The sequence below is a fragment of the Sylvia atricapilla genome, chromosome 1, assembly GCF_009819655.1.
Source record: "Sylvia atricapilla isolate bSylAtr1 chromosome 1, bSylAtr1.pri, whole genome shotgun sequence".
Lineage (NCBI taxonomy): Eukaryota > Metazoa > Chordata > Aves > Passeriformes > Sylviidae > Sylvia > Sylvia atricapilla.
The window spans coordinates 27,169,483-27,190,852 of record NC_089140.1 but is presented as its reverse complement, the minus strand read 5'-3'; the positions used below and the strand labels follow the sequence as shown (position 1 = coordinate 27,190,852).

At 37.3% G+C, this 21,370-nt stretch overlaps 1 protein-coding gene across 2 annotated transcripts in view; it reads right to left on the bottom strand.

Moving 5' to 3' along the window:
- Window positions 1-12,732: 12,732 nt before the first annotated feature.
- PHF14 (PHD finger protein 14) overlaps window positions 12,733-21,370 on the bottom strand; it is a 161,567-nt gene continuing 152,929 nt past the window's right edge. For both annotated transcript variants that reach the window (XM_066318054.1, XM_066318063.1), the window contains one exon: window positions 12,733-12,914. In XM_066318054.1, coding sequence (XP_066174151.1) covers window positions 12,840-12,914 — 75 coding nt within the window. In that variant the 3' untranslated portion in view covers window positions 12,733-12,839. The remainder of the gene's footprint in view (window positions 12,915-21,370) is intronic.

Below are 21,370 nucleotides of genomic sequence, written 5' to 3'. Positions count from 1 at the left end.
TAAACAAACATCCAAGTGGTAAATCAGAAGGCGTCACTAGACTGGCATTCCTACTGCAGTTCCAGGTGTAATTACATTCTGTGTACATGTGTACATATTCACAGGATAACAGGCATTATGAGAATGTGGACTATAATTTCCTAGTTTTTAATGGAAAATATCCTTTATTTGAGCATTTGTTTCCAGTCAAGTTCTCTGTGAGAAACTTAGACCTCAGTGATGATAAGCTTCAGGGAAGAGGTACAGCAATTAGCAAGTACAAGAGCTAGTTCCATGGGGAATTCAGAAATAAAAGCTTTCCTGCTGGGATAGGCAGTATTGAAATCAAAATGTTTTCTTATAATACTTGATGCTATTAAAATCAGTCTCTGCTGAATTGTCTCACATGGGAATGAAAATTCTTTTGTGTGTAGTGACTTGCAAAATTAAGAAACGTCTAATGTCAAAATAGAAGCCTGAAGTAATTTTATAGATTAAAACTTTAAAAAAAATCAGAATCACATCAAGAAACAGACACTGAAAATGTTTCCCCAATATTGCAAGCAAGCAAAGCTCTCACATGTTTGTGAAATTTATTCGGAATTTAAATGCACATTTGCTATATGCAGCACACAACTTGATGTTCGTTTCTCATTGCAGCAGTCCTATTCCTGTATAGAGTGCCTAAGGACAGGCATAGTAAAAATATGTAAATTTACCATAAAGAGAATATGTTCTGCCTTTAGTCATTATGCACCTCTTTGCTTACCGTGTATAACTGGCATTAAAAAAATTATTGTCAGGTTTCTTCACTTGCTTTGCCACAAATAGAAATTGAATCAACAGGTTAAATTAGGTTTTAGACAAGAAAAGAAATGGAAGCAGCAGTTTTTTAAATGTAGAAGAATCATTCTGTAGCCATTCAACAGTTACTACTATGCAGCAACCTTGAAAAGGCTGGTATGGCAATACAAATGTTCTTTGCATATACTCTAAAGGACATACAAACCATTTCCTTCAATTAGCAAAGTTAAGTTGATAAACAGCAAGAATTCCTAATGGTTTTTTATACCAAATGAAAATAATTGTAATTTATTTAGATTTCTATCATATTACAATTTCATTTTATGACATGAATGTCTAAACTATTTTTAATGAGAATTTTAATAGGTTGGATAGGTTGTCATGAAATATCTAGTTTTTCTTACTATTAGAAGTCTACATTACCATCTCTGCAGGAGCAGAACACCAAAACTTTTCCCAAGTCCTGTATCCCAAAAAAGACAATTGTATAATAAACTAAGAAGCTTCCTAGGTGAAGTCTGTGAGAAGACATATGACCCACACCCTTCTTCCACGGTGATGTACTCACAAAGACATAGGAAATCAGCTTTTTGCAAAGGACATGGGCACAGAACAATTTAGAAAGACAAAACGGGACAGCTGGTATAACAATTTGTCATTTGAATGGCTTTGTTGCTTGCCATACTAACATACGTTAACTCACTGAGTTTGTGGTTTTATCATTCCCCTCTTTTTTTTTTTTTTTAATCACAGCACCTTTCTTGACGTCACCATGTCCATTGTACTTTACTTCACCATAGATCTCTTTTCCCCCAAATTCACTGCTTCTATTACCTGTGCCCACATAACTTACCTCACTCTGTCAGAAGGGAAACAATATACAGCCTCTTCCTCATGAGGTAATCAATAGTGCTTCAAAGATAAGCCAGCCAGCAAAGGCTTGTAAATGCATGTCACTTCTGTCTTCAACAGCCCTCAGTATGGGACATTTGCAGTGCTTTTAGTTTCAATTGACCTGGCCCAAGGGAAAGATGTCAAAAAGCTTTTGATGAATTGGAGCTCCTGAAGTTACTGCTTCACTGGAGGATTACCACCTTCTACCACACATAAATACTACACCCTTGGTCTTTATTAACATGTTATATACATCATGGATGAACTCTCTAATAAATTAATATCTAAAGGTGATTTTTTTTTTTTTGCTATAACTTTATGTGTTTGTTTGTTTTATTTTGTATTAATCAGTTGTTTCATCTATGGTGAGAGATAAGATGAAGAGATGCAGAAACAATTACCTTGATGAAAGCAAAACAAGAAAAGAACGATAGATGGAAAAGAAACCTTTAACCCTATTCTCTTGCAAACTGGTCATAAAGTCAGAAATAGTAATCCCTCACAAGGTTTATCTTGGAGACTGTCATGTATGTATCATCTTGCAATTTATGCTAGTATGGTTTGTGATAAAGTCCAAAGGTCAGTGACTTTTCAAAAATACAGAACTGATGGTCAGTAGAGCAAGACTCAAACACAAAAGAACTGGGAAAAGTTCTTGAAGTTCTTATCACTGCCAGAGCTTAGTGACATTTAATTGTTTCAGCCTCAGCTCCACAAGCTCCACCTAAGTCTGTATATGTTAGAGTTGAAAATTTAAGGAGAGGGGAAAAAAAGTTTAAAAAATCCCAACCCAAACCGTCAAATCCATCTGCATTATCAGATATTTCTGAAGGCATTAAAAAAATGAATCAATAAACTCAAATTCCCAAATTGCTGGCACACTCTGAAATGGAGTAATAAAATCTGCTACTAATTTTTAGAAGCAGGAAAGTTGCACTATAAGTCATATTTTAGAAAGCTGTATCTGTCTAAGCCCCAAGGGCTCACCTGGACACGCAGAGCCCAGGGCACTGCCTGGATTCTGCTCAAAGCTGGGCAGCTGAATGCGCTGTGAAGCTCAGGGCCTTGCACTGCAAAGTGACATCTTCTCTCACATTCTGAGAGGGAAAATAGTTACACTTGGACTTTAAAATTGAAGTATTTTATTACCTTGTCTATTTGCACATTCAAGCTGCTAAGTATATAAATATGAAATACTTATCACAGAATCACAGAATAATTCAGATGGGAAAGCAGCTCAGTAGGTCTCTAGTTGAGCCTCCTCTCCTGCTCAAAGACAGGTCAGCTTGATATCAGAGTAATTTGTTCAGGGCATTTTCTACTAAGGATGGAGACTGCACAAACTATAAAACTGAAGGAAAAACCCCATATTTTTATATTTAAATAGATATAAATAACACTATATTTAATTGATATCTAGTTAGAAAAGCAGCTGATCATTTTCAGAAAAAGCTTGAACATCAGGATTTAGGGGATACATATACTAAACAGTGATGTAAAATTAGAATTCATTGCAAAAGAGGCAAACAAAATGATGTTTGTTTCCTTGCACCATAAATGAAAGAGTGCTCCTAAAAGCAAAGGAAAAACAATTTCTGGGTGAAATATAATACATAAATGCTATAATAACTTGACTTGTAATGGCACTTTGCTCCTGCTAAGAAAATAACTTTACTTAAAAAATCAAGATCTTTAAAATATAGTGGTACAATTTCAAAGGCACTGATACCAAAACTGTCACTTAATTGCTGCAATACTCTAGCCCTTCACCGCCACTGTGGGCAAACAGCAAACTGACTGTTCCATTTTTAGGGGCTATGATCATGAGGCACAGTTGTACTTCTACTGGTATGTTTGAAGTTTGTTCCTTCTGATTTGCTACTATGAGATTTCAGAATAGAGAAGCTGCAGTTGTTTTCCTTGTTAAATAAGTTGTATCTTCAGCCTTCTCTCATGCCTGAAAAAGACTGGGTTTTGCCCTACTGCAAAACTGCTAATCTCTGAAGGTTAACAAGCACTGGACAACTTGAAAGTAGGAAATTATTTCAGTCTTGGTGTCCTCTCAGAAAACACATGGAACTGTTGTCTTTTGCAGTAAGGGAACCTAAATCAAGTGAGCCTGAATGACTTCAGCAATGGCAGCATGCCCAGACGACAAAATCTTTGCAAAAATAACAGTGCCAGGCAACAGGGCAGAAGTGTGGCTGTTCAAAAAACTGTATTTAAATTGATACCAGAGATGAACAAGAATGAGTGCTTTGCATGCTTTTCTTTCTTAGTGAGACTCTACCTTTACTTGAGCTTCAACCAGTTTTGAGGTCTATTGTTACACAGAATTCTATCCCTGAAGTAAAGTAGAAAGATAATAGGTCTCATGTCCACATCAACAAAGCATAACTTCCCAGTCCAGTCTAACCAGATTGACAATGGAATGATGAGATGACCAAATATGGGTCATTTTTCAATGGAAAAACTGAAAGTTCAGTTTAAAGGACTACTATCACTTCTGCCAAATTCTCTGCTGATGTTGCCAGAATTTCACCATCAAATCAGCCCTGCCCTGGTATAGGTAATTCACAGTTGTTGACACTCTGGCCGCTGTCAAACTCTGGCTGAGTTACTGTAGGGGTCAGAAGGCTGCATTACATCCCATACGCCACCTGGTCCAGGATAACAAAGTAGCAGTCACAGGGCCACAACATGGCACACTGCTCAGGCAGATCCAGGAGGAGTTCTTTCCCACAACCACCCAGGGACACCCTCCCGGGGCTGCCAAGAGCAAAGCCACTGAAGACCAGCCTAGTCCATTCTCCAAAAATACCTGCAATGGAGCAGTGCTTGCATATAGGTGGTGCTGAAGTCACTTAACAGATTTGGTCTGTCTCTTAAAGTTTCTTCTAGAAGCGTGCGTCAATTACTGTGTGCAGCAACAAGCAAAACAGTGTTTTCAGGCTCCCTCCCAGGAAATGAGCTGGTCAGAAGAAATTTTGTAACTGCTTGGAGCCAAGGCCAGTATGGACTGAGAGGAGGTCCCTCATTCCTGATCCAGCCTGGCTGTAGCAAGTTGACTCTGGCTGGATGCCAGACACCCACCAAAGCATCTATCTATATCACTGTCCTTCGCAGCTGGACAAGGGAAAGAAAATTTAACAAAGCGTTCATGAGCTAAGGATGGAGAGAGAACACTCACCAAATACCACTGGCAAAACAGGCTAGAATTACAGAAAATAATTGAATTTATTAGTAGCAAAAGCGAGGAAATGAGAAGTAAAATAAAACATTAAAAACATCCTCTCCCCCATCCCTCCCTCTTTCCCAGCTCTACCTCCTGCCCCAGCGGCACAAGGAGACAGGGAACGGGGGTATGTCAGTTCATCACCTGCGGCTTTGTCCTGATGCTCAGGGAGGGGAGTCCTTCCCCTGCCGCACTGTGGGGTTCCTCCCATGTTCTTTGTGAACCTCTCCAGCATGAGTGCATCCCACGGGAACAAGTCCCTTGTGACCTGCTGTGGCATGGGTCACTCGTCCATGGCATGCAGTCCTTCAAGAACAGGCTGCTTCAGCATGGGCTTCTCTCTCCACACGTGTCCCACAGGGTCACAGCCTCCTATCAAGCATCCACCTGCTCTGGTGGGGGATTCCTCCAGGGGCTGCAGGTGGATCTCTGCATCCCTGGGCTGCATGGGGGAATAGCTCTCTTGTTGTGGTATGGTTTATGTATAATAATTTATTCCAGTTTCCCCTGTGTTGTCAGTTCAGTCCAGAGTTGTATCCTCCCACCTAGCTGCCCATGTTGCCCTAGACCTGTCCCTTGTTACAGAATGTTCCCTGTCCCTCCTCCCACTGAGCTGTCAATCCTCTCTGGTACCAGCCCCCTGCCTTAGAAATCCCCTTTTCCTCCAAGCCCCATTGGTTTGTGTGAACTGTTCCCGTCCCCGTGTGCCTCCTCATTTGTTGAAGCATTGTAAATCCCGCCTTGTGCTCCTCCCCAGTCCCTTCCCCATTGATTGAAAATTTGTACCCTCCTCTAGAACCTCCCCTGTATAAATGTCCCTGCACAGCAGGGTTCGGGGTGTTTCGTGGCTGGACTCTCCTTGGCAATAAAGCACCTTAGAATCTATATGGAAGATCTCTCCCTTGTTCTTGTCTCTGCCCTGGGTGCTTCAGCACAGCACTGTGCCCCGGAGAGAGAGCCCTGCTCTGTTACTGAGCTCACCCTGCATCTGGGAACAGCCACTCGGGGCGTGTTGTCAGGAGCCAGCGGGTGACCCCGGCCCCCGCTCACTGTCTCACCACGGGCTGCAGAGAAATCCCACCTCTGGTGCTAGATCACCTCCTGCCCCTCCTTCTCCACTATCTTCATGTCAGCATAGTTGTTCTCACACATTCTCACTCTGCTCTGCTCTGGCCGCAATTACTGTGCAATTTTTTTTTTCTCTCTCTCCTTAAATCTCTTATCACAGAGGCTTTACCACCATTTCTCATTGTCCCAGCCTTGACCAGCAGCACATCTATCTTTGGAGTTGCCAGGGATTGGCTCTGCCCTACATGGAAGAAGCTTCTGGCAGCTTCTCACAGAAGCCAACCCTGCATCCCCCCACCACCACCACCAAAGCTTGGCCATGCAAACCCAATACAGTGGCCTTCTAAATAACTTAAGCATTGAGCAATGCAATCTTGTATTCCTTTCTCTCTTAACAAAGGCCGAAAAAAAATACAGTTGAATATGTAGAGATGTGCTAAAAGAACATGGTCCAAACTATATCACTTCCTCAGCCTGGCTTTTCAGGCTGTTGTCTTCTGTAATGAAAACAAAGCTTTGGGGAACAGGCGTCTTTTCTCTGTGCTGCTGTCCCAGACTGCTGGCAGCTGCATCACCCTGCATCTCTGAAAGGTGACAATTCCCCTGACTCGTCTAGAAAAGGTTTTATCTACAAGAAGAAAAGGTAGTCTCGGTTTTGTTTTTTTGTTTTGACTCCAAATCCTAAAAGTGGGAATCAGTGGTGTGATTTCACACAGATTTACATGGCAAGCTACTTAGCAATTAAAGACCATCCCATAACATGAGCAATGTAGCTTAAAGGGTGAGTTTAGCAATGCCATGTATTATCTGTACGATGCTTGGATTCAAAAAAAGAGTCAAGATACGTTTACAGAAAGAATGTGGGCAGAAAAAGGCATTTTTCACCTACTCACTTGGCATTAAGTTAGTAACCAAGAATGAATATTGCATTACTTTTCAGGGACAAAACATTTCATAATACTGCAGCTGATTCAATGTTTGAAAGAGTTTGATGTATGAAGATATAAAGACATTAAAAATTTAACTAATTCCTAAAATATTTAAGAAAAAAAGGTTATTTCATAACACGTCTTTCACAGCAAGATGTTAAAAGAGAAGTTTGAAGTTTGAGTAAAAAAAAATAATGCAGATATTGGTGACTGAAACAGTGATCCTTAAAATAAATACTAAGAAATAGCATTTTAACAACTGAAATGAAAACATCCTGAAGTCTTCTGGGTTACAGTATTGCTATACTCTATCTTTTGTAAATGCCATCCTCAGCTGCTAATTAGTGTTTCTTATTTCACAAGAGTTTTAAGCTCTTGCAGAATATTGTCTCATGTAGCCTTCCTAACTTCTGATGATTCATGTTGTCTTTGTATTTTATTCTTTCCAAGCCACTGGAATTGGCTGCTTTTAACTCAATCTTACAGCCCCAATCTGCAAACTATCCCTTGCCAGAACTCCCGCAGGTATCCCTCCCATGTACAGAAATGAAAGCTCTGACACTGATCTGGGGAAAACTTTTCAGATCAAAGTAGTAAGTAATTTGCCACAAGTTATTAGACTTGCTACATTGGTGCTTCTCCAGACTTCTTCTCTCCATTATGAGAATAAAGATGTTTCTCCCAAACTCTTTCCAATTGTTCAGTCACAGGCCAGAACAAAAGATGATTTCTCTTGGTACCTCTCTCTGCAAATTTCATTTGATACAAATGGTATGATATTCACAGTAAAACCTGCACAAATTTATGCTGTAAAGTGATATACTTTATTTTTCCAATAGAATCTCGCAGAATATGTAGCAGAGCAGTGAAAACCCAAATTGCTTTCAGTTGTATTTCCTTCTTTGTGTGACTTTGTGTGACTTTGCTAGAACATGACAGTCTGCACTGCTTTACCTGAAAGAACACAAAAAATGAGGTGCTATCAGGCATGTTCTGATACACTTCTCTTCTACCATCAGATGGCAGACATAGTACATAAATTTTCAATAATATCCTGAAAATTACAATTATTAAGCCAATATGTATATGATATTCCCTAATGTCCTTATTGGCATGGACCAGAAAAAAAGTGGTCTCACTGTAGCATTATCTGCTACTGCATTCATGGCATGCTATTAGTTCATCACTGCAGCTCTTTCAAAACAACATGACTTGGCAAGAAAAATAAAATAATAAAAATTTGATCAGGCATAAAATTACCGTATTTTGGTTAAAGTGCATAACAGTGGCACAGTATAGGTAAGATATAGCTTTTGCTTTTATTCAGCTGCTTTGTATGCTGTAGGTATAAATGAGACTTAAACCAAGCATTAAAACTGAACCTTTCAGACGTTAATGTGATGATAGCTGTGTTATTATGAGCCTAATGATATCTACTGCACACAAGAATACATAGGTGTCATGCTGGGAAACCAATGATCTAGCTCTCATTCTGACTGCAGGCAAAGAATATCTCATCAAAGCTATAAATTTCATGACTCTGTTCCCAAATTTAAAACCCTTAAGGAAATGGCTTTCATGGTTCAACAGTTTTAAAGGGTTGCTCTTACTTGGCTTTGTAACAAGGAAATTAATAGTTCTTCCAAACAAATCAGAATTATGCCATAGCTACATGCATTTTCATGCTGTTGCCTTCAGCATTTCACTTCCTTCCCCAGATAACATCACTGCAGAATCCACACTGAATTCACGGTGGGAAACATTTATTACCTGCTATGATTTCACTCTATAGCCTTAGATAGGTGATAGAAGTAGTTTGCTCATTGTAGAAATTGTTTTCATTAGGTCATGTGAAATAGAGTCAGTTTCTAATCAATCTCCACTTTTTAGAGTAAAACCAGGGTAAAACCTATCCAGCCTCATGTCAGGGAGAGTTAGTTTCTGCAGTGTGATGCAGAGCAACCAACCAAGAGGTAGCCCACTTATGGGACTGCAATAAGAAGCACTGAAGTGAGATACTTCTCTGTCAGCATGCTCTTCTCCCTTCAAAAATTCCTACTGTGCAAATATTGAAGCTCCTGAGAGGGAATAATCATGTTAAATAGTTTTCTTAATTTACAGGTATAGAAATGCTTTCCAATGAGCAGAAAATGAATATTGTATTAGGATTAGCCGTTGTATGTGACACTTTGTACACATAAAGCACTACAATTTGTGCTGTTCAGGAGAAAAATCCTAAATAAGCACCAAATGTTCAGTGTAGCAATACATTTCAATGTATCATTAAGACAAAACAAAAATACTGTGGATTCTCATTAAGTTGTAAGAAGTTACACATACTGGAATTAAAATACCAAGACATATTTGCATTTGTCAAGAATCCTTATGACTGCACAACATTTTAGATCCAAGTATTTCAATGCCAGTGAAGCAACAAACAGGAAAGTAACAGCATCTGTTTCAAAAGCAGCTTTCATTTTTTAGCTCATGCTAATCATTTGGAGCCCTATGTTTAATGTAGCAATACAGCATTCAGAGTTAGAATCCTCGCATGACAACAACAATTAGGTGATGTGCTAAAGAGATTCATTTAATAACAAACTATTGCACATATATCTACAATACAAGCCGAACCAGACTCTCCTCGATCAGAAATATTACTCTAAGTGATTGACAAGAACTTCCATGCCTCAAATTTTTGATACCCCCATGAGGGAGTGGAAAGGTCAGACATTTATTTTTACGAACAAAAATTACAGCAACAGAGAAATTTGCTCTTCTTTGAGGATGAAGTGATTGTGATTGTCTGTAATTGAAAACAGTGTTGGAGTCCAAAAAAATTCTCCATAGCCCACTGTTCCAGGGGAGGGAAAAGAGCAAACATGGAGGACTGAACAAAAACCAACAGCAATCCATCATTAACTGCACAAAAGCAGTGAATTTGCTTTAATATGAGGAAAATGACAGTTCCTCCTCAAGCACAGAAAACATAATTATCCCCTAAGCCACCCTAAAATAGCTATCACTAATGCCATCCAGAAAACTGCAATTCCCAACTGGAGAGCATCATCACTGTCATGCATGAGAGGGATGCAGTGGGAAGTAAGTCGTTTTCCATTTAGACTTTCAGAACAGCATGTAACTCTTAGTATTAAATAACAGAATAGAGGGAAAGAGAAATAAAGAGACATTATAACTGGCTGCTTGGGCACATATACAGAGGGGTGCCTGTGTGTATTTGCATACGAATAATACACTGCTCCAAAAAAGTGACTGCAATCAGCTGAATTGAAACTGTCTCAAGTTTTGCTCTTCCCATCTCTAAGTTGAGCTTTGAGCTTATTCAAATAAGCTTTGAACTTCATTCTACAGGAGCTAGGATATTTTCAGTATCCAAGCTGGCTTGTGTTTGACTGCAGCATGGACACACCTTTAATGAAAGTCACAATACTCCACATTAGGTTAACACCTTAGTTCTGCTGAGGAGTAACACACCAAAGCATCATGTCAGAGTCATGTAGCAGTGCTGCAGCCATCTGCTTTACCCAGTGTGTTGCATCAAAAACTCCTCTGGACTCTGAGGAGAAAAAAATATATGATAAAAATGTAATTTATACTGGTAGTTTGAAAACTCAAGAATATACAAAAAAATCAATTCGGCTGCAAATTTTAACTAGAACAGAATCAAAATAAATTAAGCCACCTGTGTGGCATAGCCTTCATCTGATCCATTTGATCTTTATCAGTTAAACACCTCTCCCCATCTGTTAAGTAAACATGTCTACAAACAAGTTATTAAAATCAGTTTTCTACATTTTTCTGTCAGGGATGAAGCTGGTACAGCATTTCAATTCAGCCACATTCGTCTCAATCTCAACCCCAGTTGATTATGGTAAAAGTACTGGTTATTATTTTTCAGTAAAAATGTCTCAATTCCCATGTTTGAATTTTGAAGTAAATACCTTAACCAAGAGACAGGTTAACAACACTGACTGCAGACTTCTGGTGATGGACTTTGGAGCTACCTAAAAGTATGGCTTATGGAATTATACTTTCACATTAAATTTTTGAATAAGTTAGGAAGATATGTAATTACTCCTTTAAAGAGGTATGCATCAAATGGAAGCAAAAGATATCTTTTAATGTCTCAACTGTTTTTCTCACTCAGGTGTTCGAGAGCCAAGGAATGCATTTTCATAGAGAACCTGAACAGCAAATAACCACCCTTAGCTTCTCAGGCATCTGTACAATCCTGGGCTGTCCCAGAGCTTAGACTCACAGCAAAAGGAGGAGTGTGCTGTCATAGACTGAAAGGAAATAAGCTTATATAAAGATACAAATATTTTGCACAACTGAGGCCCTATCTGTTCATTTCAGGCAGGATAAACCCAAACATCAGGTGCATCAAGTGCAGGCTAGAAGGCCAAGGCATGTCCAGGCCAATTCATCTCAGTCAGTAACTCCCCGTCGTTACGCTTCCTTTGTGTAACCCCTATGTAAACTTCATTCTCTTACCTTTTTTAATAAGTTCCTAGCTCTGTCCTTCAAAGTTCAGAGGCCTTTCAGCTTGTTCCATGGGACACCCTGCCCCTTCTTCAGATCCTGATGAGAACTAAGCTCTGAGAACTATGGTTTTCTGGGTTAGCCCGAAAAAATGAAAATCATTCCCTTTGTTTTCACCTACCCTGTGAGCCTTCACGTCGCTGCACTGAAAACGGTCCCTAAAGTCCTGCACGGTAAAACTCTGCTTCTGTCTTTCCTCAATCTGTCTCTTCCACTGCAGTGAAGAGAAAATCATATTCCCCCTCCCTCTGAGATGGCTACAGTGCTTGATCTGCACCAAATGCACCAATGCTGAATTTATTTTATATGTTAATTTACAGGATAGCTGCATTTGTTAAAATGAGATGTAGTGTTATTAAACTCCTGTAGAGTAATTGTGATTGAAATCTGTCCATGAGCTACACACATTTGAACCTCATAAACCAGAAAGGAATTCATAGGAAATATTGCTTAAGCACAGGCATGTTGTTTTTAAAATATCTGAAAATATAATTTACACAGAGAGGGTAAAATTGGGGATGGATACTATTTACAATCTGATTTAACACTCAATGCAAAAAGCAACAGTAAAAGCAAAGGTGAATTGGTAAACAAAATTAGGACTATATGAAGAAAAGTAATTTTAGATATTTATTACTCACTTGAAGGTCTAATGACACAGAAAGAAGTTATTTTATTTTGTTAGAATGGAAAGATTGGCAGGAGGGAATTAAACCTGGATAAGATGGCCTAATCAAGACATTCAAAGCTTGACATTCATTAAAAGACAATGATCACATGAAGATGGAAGAGATTTACATAAGGAAAACAATAATGCAGCAAGAAACCGATTAAAAATCACAATACAAATGTAAAACTAATTACTTCTGGAAAGGTACCATACATATAAAAAAATTTTTGCCTCTGCCTACTCCTCAGAAACATTTATTTTAATCACTGATCAGAAGTAATTTTGGAACTCCTTCAGTAGAACATATTTATCTAACTTTTAAGAATCAAAGCTCTTGCTCAGAAATACCGAAATATGTCTGAATTATAACTATCCTTTAAGGATAACACTGCTTTGCAGAGTGAAACATAGAACTGCCCTATTTGCTTAGTAAATGCTACAAGTGATGAATAACCCATCAGCTTTCCATAACGTGTTCAAAAAGCTTTCAGAATTTTATTGGTAAAGTACTCAGTTCTGATAATTCAGCTTTCAATGTAATCAAGAATATCACCAGGAGCTACTTAATTAATTCCCCAGTGCACCATGAATTTAGTTTTCAATTACTTTATTGAGAACTTTTTTTGTTAATTTTACAATGAGAAACTATAACCACTGTTACACAACTTGCAAATATTTCAAACAAGACAGTAATCTCCTATTTTTTTGATTTTTTCTGTTCCAAATTCAGCTCCTGAGATGGATTTTCTGCTTCAGCTTCGTTTTCATCTTCCTGTAAAAGAAAATGAAAACCTGAATATTAATCAATTTATTGAAAAAGTATACTTTTTCTGCTTACACAGATGTATGGAATTCTGTACAGTCTTAAGCCATCTCTTGCCTGACTAATAAGCATAAAAAGAAGCAAAAAAACTCATTTATTCAAGCAATGAATTTTGTTCAAGAGTTTAAATAAAAGTGATAAGAAATTTAAACAAGTCTAATTGCCTACATTTACAGCAGAAAAATAATTTAATGAGTAAATATTTTACTGACCATTTTACTAGATAGTTACATAAAGAAATTATTAAATCACACATGGATGACAATATATTCAAATGCCTACAGCGGACAGTATTACACACCTTTCCTTTGTTCTTGACCAGAGGTTTCCACTAAATTACTTTTGAATGCAAGAACTTTCATCAGTGTACTAAAAATTACTTTTGAAAAGCATCTGCCATTGAAAAATGTTTCATTTTTTTGCGACCAGATATGTTTACTTCACCATTTGATAAAAGACAATAAATTTAACTTCAGAGACACTTTATGTGCTGCAGCATCATATTTTTGTCCCATCTAGCATATTTTCTTGACAGGTCTGCCAATTTTCCAATTACTTGTACCACCATATGTTATCTGAAGATCAGTCAGGTCTAAAATAGGAAACATGAGCATGTCAGGAAGCAGCATGCTTACAATATTCTACAGCTTCAGCTCCAAGAGTAAGGCTCATAATTCACTATGGGTTCCTCTGGATCTCACTGAAAAAATGAAGTGACATCATAATGCCTGCTTCCATAGGAATGGATACTGTTTTGTGTCTGGTACAAAATTGTGACCTCCAAAGTATGTGTTACAGAAAAGTGAGAAAACTGTTTTATAAAGCAACTTGCACCTCATCACATCATGAACAGTCCTTATCCCAATTTCAAAGTATGACCAGTTTTCTAGTCTGCATTCTAATTCAATTTACAGAGAACCTTCCACATTACAATAACACAAAGAAGAACTGAACACACATTTAGAAATGAAGAAGCATGCTGGCTGCTGTAACAGTACTCATCACAAGCCAACAGTTGAGAGAAAGAAAACACCAGGGATACTTAGGTGGGACCCAGTAACCCTAGTAACTCAAGGTGTATTTTCCTGATTTAAAAGAACATTTTCATTCTTGTGAGAAAATCACTTTATCCTTTTGCATCCTAGCCCTCCCTTCACCATGAAAGCATGCTTTGGAAGGATAACTATAACATTTAGAGGTAGAAATTATATAGGAAGATTACATGAGCAGCACAAAATATAGAACAGCAGTAGAAAATCTCATTTAAAAACGTGATCTCATAATATGTTATGCCCAACTGCAATAACATGGAAAAGCTACTTGTTCTATTAAAGTAGCAGATACTCCAAGCCATCATGCCTCTGAATCTTCCTCCTGCTGGGGACAGCCTAGGCACTGCAAAATATTTACCTGACTGACCACTAAAAGCTTTTTTTCTTCTCTTTCTGGATCATCATCTCTTCAGTTACCTTTAAAACATGTAGTGCTCCCTGTGGCTCTTTTCATTTAGCTGAGAAAACATGTCTGAATGTGTGTGAAACCAAACACTGAAGATTCATTGAAATTAGAAGTGTAGAACCTATTAAGGAGAGTGCAATGTATAGTATACATACAGAGGTCAAACTTCAAATGGAAAGACGCATGGCAGAATCAAACAATCAGAAACAACAAAGGAGTAAGGTGTTACTAAGCTTACTGTTTACAGGTGACAGAAGAATATTGTGGAATAAAAAAACACTCACAGAAACTTTTGGCTGCTATGGAAAACCAGCCAGGTTATTTAATGAAGAACATGTCAATAAAAGAACAGCAAGTCTGTATGTTTCTGAAGGTCCCTACCTGCAGCAGTTGTATCCCAGCTGACCTCAATGCCACTAGCACACAACACTGTTCTGATGTCCTGACTTGTGCTCCCTCATACAGGAATATAAACCCTACACTATCGTTCTTTCCCAGAACTCTTCACATAGTGCTTAGAGCTTCCTCTCCTAATAGATGGAGCATGCAGAAATTTCAGAGACCACAGGGTCATGCCTTCACTGAGGACTACAAGAGGGTTAAGGCACAATACTGAATATTGGCTTCCTGAGTTTTTTGATGGCAAAAAAGTTTTTATCCAATGAATGAGTTTTTTAAGAGAATCTTCTGGATTTGTGTAAATTTGAAATGTTTAATTCTCTGCTCAAAAGGTCATGCTTGCACTCAGGCAGAATTCCCAGTTACAGCAGCAGCTGCAGTGATGGGTGTATTCTGAGATCCAGAAACAATGGCTGTTGGTGATGGCAGCTCCAGGATTTGCTTGGGTTGAATAGCAAATGGAAGCATCAGATGGAAGCATCAGCTTTAGGGTATTTTGCAGAACTCATACATTTCTGTTGTTGATTTCCTGTTGCTTCAACCAAGTAAAACATAGTCAAACAGGTAAAATCTATCAGCAGAACATAAATTTGACATATGTGGGCAGATTCAAATGCACAAATCATCCAGATGCCTGGCTGATTTTTTAAATTTATTATTATTTTTGCATTTTTATGCACAAAAACTTTCTAGCATTGAGCCATGCTCCACATAAAACATCCTAATTTTGTAGAAGAGTTTTCAGTCCATCTTGTTTTCCAAGAATAGAAACACATCTCATTTGGAAACAGAAATAGAAGCTTGTTAACTCTGAGCACAGGTGTCTGCTCTGCAAAGCTCAGAGTAATGATGTTTGATCCTTCTCATAGCATGAATTAACAAGAGGAGTAAACTTTTTCTTTGTCAGACATGTGTTGAGCCAGATGAGTCCCAGGCCTGTGCACTGCCACATGAACAACAGTGCCAGCACAAACAAGAGGGCAGAAAGGATTTTTGGGAAAATATGCTGGAAAGTGTGAACCACCAATTTTGGCACTCATGCAGCTTTCTACCTGAAAAGAGGTCACAGCAGAGGCCTCAGAATGGCAATATCAGAATAATTTGGGACATGAACCTCTACAAATTATAAGAAGTGTTCTATTACTGCCAGTATGCTTGGGGAAGATCTGAACTGGCAATTTAGAGCTATTAACCATACTACAAGATGTGAAGATTCACTATTATTTCAGTTTGCTGACAATACAAGATTTCTATGAAATGCTTTATCTTCTTTTTAGTAGCCCAAGAGGCAGCCCAATGATTGTACACAGAATACTGAAATGGCTGGGGTTTCTGATGTCATTAATAATGTTTGAATTTTCATCTACATAGCCTATATAGCCTAATTATCATGAAATTATGCAAAGCAGACTGCAGATTAAATATATTTAATATATTTGTTTTAGTAATTATCACCTATCATTATCATTATAACGCTTTTAATTTTGATGAATAGCAAAGGAAAACTTTAATTTTCATGTTATCTGTTAAAAACCAGTCCATGATGGCAATTTGCAAAGTTTGTATTACCAGCAGCTACACAGCAGACAAAATACTGAATTCTGGTTTCTACCCACAGAAATTCAGTTCAACTTATTTTTATTAATACCTCACATCTCTTTTTTATATTATTATTTATTTTCTCACAGCCACCTATGAATCTAACATCTAGGGATTTCTGCTCTAAAAACCCTAAAATCAAAGTAGCTTTTCCTAGCAGATGCCACAAGTCAAAATTTTAAGTAGTTCTTGCCATTGGATGCCAAAAATCGAACTTGTCTCAGAGTCTTTTGTGACTAGAGACAACCATAATCTCAAATCATACAGTGAATACACTCACCAAAATGATGCCTCTGCACAGATCTGGTGACTTGTAATACCTAAGGGAGGTGAACTCCTCAAGACTGTACTACTACTCCTACTGAAAGAGTGCACTCAACAGGCCAAAGATTATTTTAATATTGAAATGAATGAAGTTTTCTAGTCTGGAATTGATGTTATTACAGATTTACAAAACCAACAGGGATAAGTAAAAGTACAAAGAATATGACAAAGTGCTGCTAAACCCAACACTGAACTGAAATGCCAGCTCAGGAGCTCCTTAAGTCACCAATGACTGGACACCTCATCTGCATCCTGATGACACTGATGGGGAGATGGACCTTCCACATCAGTTTTCCTAATGGTGCCTTTGCCCTGGCATCCCACCTTTTCTCTGATGGAAACAAGGCATTGGATTAAAGGGTCCTTTAGGTGCTCTACAAGTGTTTTCAAATGTCCTATGGACATCTCTTCTTTCACACTTTTTTAGTCTATACTTTGTAGCTGAGCATTTAGGAGTCACAGCAAACCAATGGGGCCAGGAATTTAGAAATGAGACCCTAATTAAGTATTTGATTTACTGAAGTATTAAGCCCTTCAGGTTTGCTGAAGTTAATGAGAATACTTTGATATTAAGATATCAATAAGTGACAAAAAACTAAAGGTAAGAGTCTTTCAAATTCTATTTCTAAAGTTTTGAGCTGACAGTTGAGGAAGACTGTGATACATTTTTATCTCCTTTGAAAGCATGTTTAAGGTCAAGCACATTATTCTCTGACCAAAGAATATTGGGTCTAACACAGAAGGTAATTTTGTAGTATTTATTATAGAATATGCCCCTGTAGGAAAAAAAAGTCTAGAAATAGGAAGTAGGGGGTTGAGTATCCCTTTCTCTTTTTACCCCCTCCAACCAATTTCCTTCAAAATGTCTGAGAATTTCTTTTTCCTCCATCAGTTAACAAAATGAAATCTGGAAAATGACAGTGAATTAGACAATTCTTAACTCTACAGGAAATCTGACACTCTTCTGCAAATAGAACAGATCACACATTAATTAATTGTGCTAGGACATGCATCAATTCCCACTTCTGTTTATTGCACCACACTGTAACATCTAGAGTTTCATTACAATGTTGCATATTTTGCCAACCGATATTCCAAACTTAATAAACAGCTGGATATTACAGGATTTTGTAAAGAATCATCTGAATAATAAGAAAGTATGCAAAACACAAAAAAGCCTTGCTATAAGGAGTAATGACTAAAGGGTTGTCTCTGCTAGTACATAATCTAGAAATAGAATCTCAAAAGCACTCAGGACTAAATTCTGATACCAGTACTTTCTAGAATATCTTAACCCAAAAGACCTGTAATATGACCAACAGACTGAAGTATAAAGGTTGTCCAGCTGGCATTTCATCTCTTGCCTCAAAAAATCTAGCTAGTTGAAAACACCAGTTGGAAGTAAGTAAAAATACTTTTAATACTCTTTAAAAATACATCAGGAATAAAAGGAGTTCATTAAATATTAGAGCTTTTGTTTGTGTATGTGGAAAAACTGTGAGCTAAGATAGTCTCTCTCTTAAATCGCCAGAAGGAAAGCATCCAGCAGTAAAATTTGAAAGTCATTTTGATTCCAAAGTGTATGTTATCTTCTTCAATAGTATTACCAACAACTCTTGTAATGAACAGTGGTGCAAAAATAGAGTACAAATGGAACAGTTCTTTACCAATGGCTATTAGAAGCAAATATAAATTTCTTGTGATAGATGACAGTTTTCTGTCACCACAGCTCTGAAGTGATAAGGCAGCTGTTTGTTTCCCAAGAAAAGGAGACCCTTGCTACATGGATCATTTTCATAGTGACAGCCTTGACAAGTTTGACATTTGCTTCACGAAGAATTCTAAAGCAGCCATCAAGAAAATGCCCCCTTTGGGACCACTGGATATCTGACAGTTGTACCTTTTAATGCACAGTGCCATTAATTCTGACTGTCAAAGCCCACCAAAGTCCTACAGCACAATCTCTGCTGATCTGGTACACTATAAAATGGAGGCTATGAAGGGACTAACCATTACAATGTAAGCAAACATGACATCAATTAACTGGAAGCAGCTCTCCACCCCACTTTGTTCAGTGAAAAGAGCAATGCTGCAATGTTTCCTTACCAAGCAGTACAAACTGCCGAGCTCTAGGTGGCAATGCAAGACCGGCAGAACTATTTTTACACTAAAGCTCCTCTTTAAGAAGCTACAAGCAGCTGCATGTTTATCACAAACTCTTTCCTTTAACTCACACTGCTACAAGAACTTTAAAGTCTTTTTGAAATGTTTGTCAGTGTTCTGTATCTTCTATTTCCTTGTTGCTAATTCTGATTATACAGATAAATGTACCATCGCAAGAGCCCTTACAGTCAAATTTCATTTAACGCTTAGTACAGAAGTGGAATTTCATGCCAGATTTCAAATCTTCCATCTGTTCCTCTCCTTTTTAGGAGGCGACCATTCCACTGAGTGGTCCCTTTGGCTGACTGCCACTACAGTTGGGATCCTCTTCAGGGCAGGTGGTGCTTGAAGCCCAACCATTGTTTTACAAGTTCAGCTGGTTCTCCTTGAAGAAAGTAGAGGAAAATGTTTCCTCTTTAAGAATTTTAGTCTTTAAAGGTTCAGCTTTATGAACATTTGACTGCACCTAGAAGTGCTTAGATATCACAAACCTGCAACATCAACTAAGAAATGAAAAGCAACTTCTAACAGTCTTTTAATTTCCGCTCCAGTGTGAGAGGGCACTCTAGTTTTCAAATCTGACACTGTCACGAGCAAGATAATTTCTAAGGCAAATTTGTCCTTCAATTGTAATAATTACATAGGAGCATATATAAACACATACATGGAAATCACAATAGTATTTTCTACCTATGTAGCAACATAATAATTCTTTTTATGAATTCTGAATTTAAAACAGAAAGTTGTACTTTATATGTACTGGTAATACTACTACAGAATAATATTTCATAGCCTAGAAATACATATTACAATGAAGATAATTTTTAATATTTATGGTTATACTCTAACTATATTTACACTATACATTTACTAAATTACAAGAAACAAACCTTATTCATGTTTGTATTCTTTAAACTAGGAAATAAAATGGCTTCTTCTTACAATAGTTATGTGAGAACAAAAGGCACTCCGGCCAATAATAAGGAATTTATAGCTCTATTTCTTAGTATGGTTTAATGGAAAGAAAAAAAAACAACTAAGAAGCACAAGTTTTATTTTTAAGAGCTCAATTTTTAGGCTATACATGTATCTTGGTAGGTACTAAAAGACAGCTGAAGATTTTTTCATGCTTTAGCTGCTTTCTCAAAGAAGTTTGTGAAACATAATCTGCATATAATCTATATATATCTATAGCCCTTCATCAAGAGATCTGAACATTCTTTGCTTCAAAAATGATTAATGACATTAAATGGAAAAGTATTAACATACTTTAATATAACTGAGTTATACAAAAACGCTTCTGGAAGCTACTGTCAAGACACACTGCCCAAAGTTGAAGGCAGCTGAAAGACATCACTGTAAACATCGCTGAAGGACATGTTTATAACAGAAAAAGACAAGCACCACCATATGAAAGGAATAAATTTATCTCAATAACAGAGAAAATGCAGACCCTAATGAAAATATTTTAGGAAAAATGAATGCATTGCATGCTTCTGACCAAAATTAATTAGTTTTAATGTTTTACATTTCCACCATAATTCTTTAAATGGTGCATTTATTTCATAGTAATAAACATTCGGTTCATTAAGTAAAGTTCAAAATCTGTGTTACTCGCTACATTTAACAACCTTTGGCCCTCTTCTTCTGTATTTCTTGATTCAGGTTTCCAACGCATTGAATAAGCACTTGAGGAACACGATTAAATTTCATGACTCTGCATATTTAGGATTCTTATTTCATCGAAGACAAAGGGCAATTAATCTACCATTCTATACTGAATTTCAACTTTAGTGAGCCATGATAAATACTGAAATGAACTTACAGGAAACGCTTAATTAAATTACTGTAAAAAGCATAACTAAACTATTTTTCTTCCTTATGACAAAAGAAAATGCACATTTAATTGGAGAAACCTACTGCAGTATTATAAATTAAATAACTTGGGGATTCATGAAAATATTGCTATAACATAACAAATAAGAATTCAGAAAGCTTTTTTCTTCTTATTTCATTGGAACATCTCACCTGAGTACAGCCATGAAACGTTCACGTTCCAAGCATAAAAGCTGGAACTTTCAATGGAGCTAATATGATGACATTGCCTTCATTTAGTAATTTATTTTCCAAAATGTGATACAAGCAAATGTTGTAAAAATTATTTTATATCTGCTGTAATATTGAACTTCTATTTTTAGTCACAATCTGTGAAGTTGCCAACAAAACAGATAGAAATTAATGAAGCTGTAGAAGTAGATGAAGGCTAGACTGTGAGAGCAAATATAATCTGTGCTATTGCTGAAGCAATTAAAAACTAAATAGACTTTTCTTAAAAAAAATCAACAACCCCCCTCCAAATTCCTTTCAGCAAATCCCCCAAACAGATACTGATATTTAAATTCAGAAATTCAGAATCCAACAACTATAAGTAAGCAAATGTTTCAATTATTTCAACAACTTCA